General features: G+C 42.5%; 1 protein-coding gene across 1 annotated transcript in view; it reads left to right on the forward strand.

The window, feature by feature from the left end:
- Positions 1–7,180, forward strand: part of LOC104862195 — a 149,939-nt gene that overhangs the window by 132,609 nt on the left and 10,150 nt on the right. The window contains exons 27-30 of the mRNA XM_010623960.1: positions 1,128–1,167; positions 1,754–1,842; positions 2,838–3,031; positions 4,883–4,980. Of these exons, the coding sequence (XP_010622262.1) occupies positions 1,128–1,167; positions 1,754–1,842; positions 2,838–3,031; positions 4,883–4,980 (421 nt within the window). The remainder of the gene's footprint in view (positions 1–1,127; positions 1,168–1,753; positions 1,843–2,837; positions 3,032–4,882; positions 4,981–7,180) is intronic.

Genomic DNA, 7,180 nt, shown 5'->3' on the forward strand with positions numbered 1-7,180 from the left:
AAATATATTCACATGAATATATATGAACACACAAAGAAAATGCATAATAGTCAGAACTTATTTTTTCTTTGTATCTCTTAGGCAACTTTCCCAATAAGCATATTTGCCTTTATTTCATTTTTGTGGGGGGACTGGGGATCGAACTCGGGACCTTGTGCTCACAAGGCAGGCAGTGGAATCACTGAGATAAATCCCAGCCCCCCTTTACTGCATTTTTAAACTGTCATATGATATTCCATCAGATATACTTCCTGGAATCCAGTTCAGAGGTAAATAATCACATACTTCTCTTTATGCACCACTTCCTATACAATCATAGAAGTTTAAATTGCAAAGAAGAGAAATCAGAATTTAAAAATGAAAATGGTGTGCTTTGTATTTGTTTTTATTCTAGGTACTAGGAGTATGTGAATCTATAATACCTGAGATGATCAACTTATTAAGAGAAAAAGTTGAGTTTGGCTCACAATTTTGGAGCTTTTAGTCCAATTGACCCTGTCGCTTTGGGCCTGTGGCAGCATATCATGGCAGGAACATGTGGGAGAGCAAAGCCATTCATCTCACAGCAAAGAAGGGAGAGAGAGAGAGAGAGTAAAGGAGGGAGGAAAGAGACAGATGGACAGACAGACAGACAGACAGACAGACTGAAACCAGGGTCCCACAATCCCCTTCAAAGCTACAGTCCCCAAAGACCTAATGCCTCCCAGCAAGCTTCCCCTTCTCAAATCTTCTACCATCTCCCAACAGCACAACATTGAAGGCCAAGCTTTTAACCCATGGGTCTTCAGACCAAACTGGGTCATGATACAAACTATTACAGGAAGTGCAGCCTTTACAAGGCTATTTTAAAAATCATTTTTGGTTACTTGCATTCTCTTCATGCTTACCAGACCCTAAGCACGGAAGAGAATCATAGCATTAAGTATCTTGCACAGCTCCAGTTTCATATGCCTTTGGACATGGTCCTAGTGGGCATTCAGTGATCACTTCTGAAATTAATGCTGCAAGACTTGTGGCACTGCCTGCTGGACATGCATCCAGTGCACACACATCCCTGCAGGAACAGTCATACGTCACCATGTGTGCTAACTCCCCATCCTACTCAGACATGCTTCCTTTCTATTTAGATGTGACCTTCTGGAGGGCCCATGTCAGCATAGTGACATCGTGAGTACCATCATTTTTATTGTTCAAGTATTTGTAAAAGAATGAAAATAATTATTCCCCCAAATCACTTCTTTCAAAACCCCGTGAATTGGTCAAAAGAGGAAAACTGCATTTCATTTATGTTCCTGATGAGAGCAAGACCTGTACTAAAGGAAGAGATTTTAAATCTTCGGTTTTTTTCTTAAAAATGGATTATGGTTTTCCTCAAATTGAACTCGTATTTTAGTACAAGTTTTGAAGCTTAGTAGGTTTAAGATATTTCGCTGGGGCTGAATGGAGTCAATGCCAAGGGAGAGACCTGAACTCTTGCTAGATTGTTCTTCGCCTCTTGATCTTCTTCTGCTGGGACTGATCATCAACAAGGTGGTTTCCAGTATCTCTCATTTGATGTTTGGTGCTGAAGTTGGGGCATTTGGAGGGAGTGTGGTGTGGCAGAAGGCAGGGAAAATGGTTTCCAGAAGAATTCAGGAGAGGAACCTGATTTCTATATTCCAGCCCAAGTTAAACTAGAGCTGACATATTGAGCCAATGTCTCTTTCATGTAGTAGCAGCCTGGAAGTTTCTCTTTTCTCCTTTTACCTCATAGTCTGGAGCTGATAGAGGAAGAAAATTTTCTGCTGTCATCTTCTCTTGATTGCACAGTGCGCCTGTGGACCAAGGATGGAGTGTACATAGGTAGGGAGCACCCACTCGGCCTCCCTCTCAGCCCCAGTTCAGGGTCAAGGACCTGGCCTCCATGAAGCCATGACTTCTCTGGGTTGGGCTGCTCAGGATGCCATAACCAAATGCCATAGATTGGGCAGTTTAATTAACAGAGATTTTCTGTCTATTCTGGAGGCTAGAAGTCCAAGGTGAGGATCTCAGCAGGTTGGACCTGGTGAGGGCTCTCTTCCTGGACATAAATAGCCACTTTCTTATGTCCACACATGATGGATAGGGTGCACTCTGATGTATTTTATTGTAATAACCATAATGCTAATGGATCAGGGCCCTGCTCTTACAACCTCAGTTAATCTCAGTCACTTCCTTATTGACCTTATTTCCAACTACAGTCACACTGGAGGTTCGGGTTTCAACATAGAAATGAGGAGACATAATTCAGTCCATAGAATAAAGGTGGCTTATTTTCTCCTGAAATTAGCAAAGCGAAGACATTTGAACTTAGGAAAACTTGGTGGGACTGAGGCAGTGTCTGGTAAGGAATTGCCCAGTCATGAGGATCATGTCTTGGTAGAGACAATTCAGAACTGGTGGGAGAGCTGCATGTTGGGCAAAGGCTTGGCTTGTATGGGCCAGAGTAACCAGGATAGTCTGACCTCCTGCTCATAGAGACTATAAACTTGTTGCAGTCGGTTATCTTGTCCTGTAGCTTATGTTTCTTGAAGTAGGTCTGGAACTATTTTGAATTTATCCTGCAAGTTCTAAGTATATTTATTGAGTAACCTATGAACACCTTGATACATTTTGTGGGGAACATTCTAGGCTTCCGTCTCCAGGGGCACTTGTTCTGAAATTGTTTCTTATGGAACTGTAGGGACACAACTTAGCTTGAATAAAGCAACATCACTAGTAGACTTAAGGGAGGTTAGGAATGAGCTTTGCTCTGATTAGAAGACAGGTTACCTTCCATTGTGTGCATATTATTTATTACTTTGTCTCTATTCTTCCAGGAACCTTTGGGCAGAGTAACCCCTGGGATATTTTTACTCCTTCATCTTGGAGTCACCCAAGGGTCCCTTATGAAATTCTGACAGATCCCCAGAGCATGCCTACTCACCCTACTCTGGAAGGAGAAACTCCTGCTGGGTGCCCAGCAGGAAGGGAGAAGCCAGATGATGTGACGGAGGAGAAGACCTGGGCTGAGGTTGGTGCAGGTGCATCCAATTCACCTGTGTTTCTTTTGTAACTTCCAGGTAATAACAATAGAATGGAAAGCACAGCCTGAAAAAGTCTAAGTGTGACCAGAGAGCCCAGGCAATGCAGGAATAACATGGGCTCCCTGCATCTCAAGCCCATGTTATTAATCAGGACAATGAGGGTATTAACCTTGTGGGATGGTAGGAGCTGAGCAGCATTTTCCTCATTCTGACCAACAAAAAGGCAGTTGTCTACAGCCTTGGAATACTAGGAGACTCAGCAATCACATTCAACCCATGTCTGAGAAGGACAGGCCCTGTACATTCAGCCTGCAGCACACACACTCACGGCTTAGTGATGCATTTGAACTTGTAGTACAAAAGGAAAAAAATGATCAGCTTTGTGCCCAAGTCTGTGAAAGTCAAAGTCAGAGCAAGAGATTTGGAGAGGGGCCCTTGTCAATGCAGTGTTGATTTAGAACTCCATGAAATACATGGATTCCCAAGAAATGCTTGCCCTTTAAAGAACGGAAAGGAAGGTCATTTCATGAGCTATTGCTCACCAGCTATGTTACAATTCAAAGTAGAACACCTGCTCTGCCAGAAAAATCATGTGTCTTAGATTTTTCCTTGGCAGCCTTGTAGAATACTGATCACACAGTGTAACCTAGTCACTGCCTCTGGCTTAGAGGCCTGCACATGTTCAAAATAGAAAATAAAGGAATCAGGCAAACACAGATCAGGAAAAGCTCCTCTCTCATCCAAACCTCCTGCATCTCTGTGATCTTGTTCCCAAGGTTATCAAGCAGCAACTGTGGTAACACTCAGGAGATTCAGAACATGTGGCTAATTTAGAAATGCAGTAATTTCAGTATTCATTTCACATAGATAGAGCAAATGTGTTCATTAATTTTGATAGTTCCTTAATTTGAAAAACAAAAGCTCAGGGAGAAGTGGGAAGAGAGGAAGGAAAGAATATCATGGAAAATGTGCTGATGGAAATAAAAAACCCCAGTTGAATGTTACATTCCAAGGCAGACCTAGGAAGAGGTCAGATTGCAAGTGCAAATGCAGGGAGGAGGACGCTCAGGAAGGTGAGGTAGGAGGAGGAGGAGAGAAATGAGGAAGAAGGCATGGAGAAGGAGTGTGGAATACTATAATTTATAAGATGCTTCAAATGGGGTGAGCAAAGTCTTCATGGGTGACCTTGATCTGTGTAAGGAAACCATAGGGCGAAACTATGCTTATTTTTCTGTCCAATTTGACTGCAAGTACATCAGAAAACAGCTTAAATTTCTTCCAATAAAACTACACAGAAAACATAAACCTGAGCCTTTACTAGTATATCTGAGTCAATGAGAATCTAGATATAAAATTGAAGAATAAAATGTCTCATCACTGTGAGTTAGGGTTTCCTGGGTTCCACACTCAAGTTTACCGTAATAAGCCGTGTGACCTCCTAACATTCATTTCTGTTGTGCTATAAAATGATAGGTGGGATTTTATTATCTCTATGTTTTCATTCCAGCTTTAAGACTTGTATGTTTCTCCAAATGTCTGTTTCATAAAAACTGAATGCATTGATTGGATTCTGGATGTCAGTAGCGATTCTTCCAGGATGCCAGCAGATCAAAAACAACCACAGAGAAAATAAGTTGACTGGTTGCAGAAAAGCATTCACCTGGAAAATATCACATATGAGTTAGAGCTTAGGGAAAAATGCTCTTTTTATCAAACTGATTCAGTCAGCTTGAATTTTGTTCAAGCACAGAAAACCCATGTAACCAACCGGCAGTCCTCATTCCCTGCTGTCAGTGTGATCATGGGTTCCCACCCTTATCTGTTCCTTTCTCTTCTAGCCTGGAAAGTCCTCTAACCTCTGCTCTCCAGAAAATTTGATCCTTGAAGTTGAGAAGAAAGAAGAAATGAACCAATGGTCTGAATTTCCCCATGGCAGGTCAGTCTGAAAGAAGCAGACAGGTGGAGCCAGTGTGGAGGATGGGTTCCTCCTAAAATAACACAGCCTTTTTGGACACCCTATCACCTGTGTGTGTCACCTGCTTGTGTGACTTGACCCTAAGTTCTCCAGCCTGAGTGTACAACTGAGGTCACAACTCAAGTCTCACAGTCAGATGTCCTACCTAAATGATCTGGGATACCCTGAGCACCCCAGTTTCCTCTGCTTCGAGCTCTGTGGTTAATGTTGTTGCCCTCAGTGCTGCTTGAAGCAGGAAGGCCCCACTGTCTCTCCCTCAGGAGTCCTGTGCAGTCTTGCTGACCTCCCGAGGACATAGGGCAGGGGTAGGCCAGGATGCCCCCAAAGCTGTACAAACCTGGAGTATTCAAAGGCCCTGTGGTGCCTCAGGCCCTCATTCACTAGGATATGGCAGGTACTAGACAGAGGCAGGGTAAATGAGGATATCTCCCTCCAGGTCTGTGAGATATTCTGTTCCTCATGCCCCACACTGGCTTTCTTTGGTCCCAATCATCAACAGGCCCAAAGAAACAGCCCCTTGTTCCTCCTCTCCTTGTCATAGCATTTGGATCTAGGTCATGGGCACATGTGAAATGATACTACTCCCACCTCCCAAATCATTGGTGCAGTGGCTGTCCTGTCAAAACACCCAGATCTTCTCTGTGTCTGCCCCATTATCTTAGCTCTTGCCTCCATCTTCACAGTCATTAAATGCTACAATGGATTCCTGCCTTCCACCTGCACTCCAGAAAGTACAAACAGGGGCCTACAAACAGTTGGGTTTAGGCAAAAGGTTCCTCCTTCCAGCTGGATCAGCATCCCTTATGAAATTTTCTAGGACTTTCTGCTCACTCTGCTCACATCTTATTGGCCAGCACTCAGTCATACGGCCAGATCTAGTTGTAAAAGAAGCTGGGAGTTCTATAACCGAGGAAGGAAGGCAAGAAAGCATTTTTGGTGGATAACTTGTGGGCTCTGCCCCCATAGGTCAAAAATTTTAATTTTTCAAGTATCATCAGAATCAGAGGGTATTTCACATAGAAACACTATCTATCATACCATGTGCCTTATGCCAGAAAAATGTCTGAGAATCGTGAATCTTAAATTTGGTTGGGAGAACAGTTGGCTTGTTAGAAAATGAAATGGACTTGGCTAATAGTCACAGATTTGTCTTTGACCTTGGGAAAGTCATTTAAACTCCCTGTTTATATACCTGGACATCTCCCAGGTGGATGCTGAATCCAGTGAGATGGTGATGGTGATGATGATGGTGTGTTGGTCTTAAGAGACTGGAAAGGAAGGGAAAGCCTTCTCTGTCTGCTTCTGAGGTTAAACATCAGCATCTTTACCTGTGTTGTTAGCCATGTCAGTAACTGCAGAATGAGCAGCATTCTTTAAATGCCTTTACAGTACCTGTTGGGTTGTAATTGCCTCTCTCCTTTGAGAACTTACACCACCTCAGGGCGTGAGGTGGGAAAGGCTTCTAAGCAGCATGAATAACAAATACAGCAAGAGACAACCAAATAAGATGTTGTATGACTCCAAACAGAGACAATATAGAAAAGTATAAAGAACATAGGCTCTGAACACAGAACTGATATTTATTCTCTATGACTTTGTTAAGAGGCTAAAGGAGTGGATTATGAAATGAGAGAGACAAGCAGTGGAAAAAAGAGGTGGGAATGAATCTGTCTGCTTAGAACACATTAGCCAGCGACAGCAAAATCCATTTCATCCAGCTAAATCAAGACCAATGGTATGGGGTTAATTTACAAATATACATCTTTAAAGGGAAGGAGCCATTAAAAATGACACACACATTTATAAACATTTTATTTCAATTTGCAGCATAAAATGTACATCCATTCATTGATATTCTGATGTTCAGCATTTTCTTCTATAATGCCTATATGATTTCAATTTCCATTTTTTTTAAGTAGAGTGAGAACATAGAAATATTTGTAAAGCAATGGGTGCAGTATCCTTTGAGATTTTTAAGTAATTTTTCCCATGCTTTCACGTCACCCATCTCAATTCAGTATCGGGCTGGGGATTTAGCTCAGTGGTTCTGCAAAAACTTGCTTCCTTATATGAGTCGGGGATTTAGCTCCATGGTGCTGCTGCCTGCCTTGCCGCAGTCCCGAGTTTGATTCCTGGTACCACCAAAAAAAAAAAAAAAAAA

This window comes from Fukomys damarensis, unplaced genomic scaffold (genome assembly GCF_012274545.1).
Source record: "Fukomys damarensis isolate Sample0158 unplaced genomic scaffold, DMR_v1.0_HiC HiC_scaffold_38, whole genome shotgun sequence".
NCBI classification, from domain to species: Eukaryota; Metazoa; Chordata; class Mammalia; order Rodentia; family Bathyergidae; genus Fukomys; species Fukomys damarensis.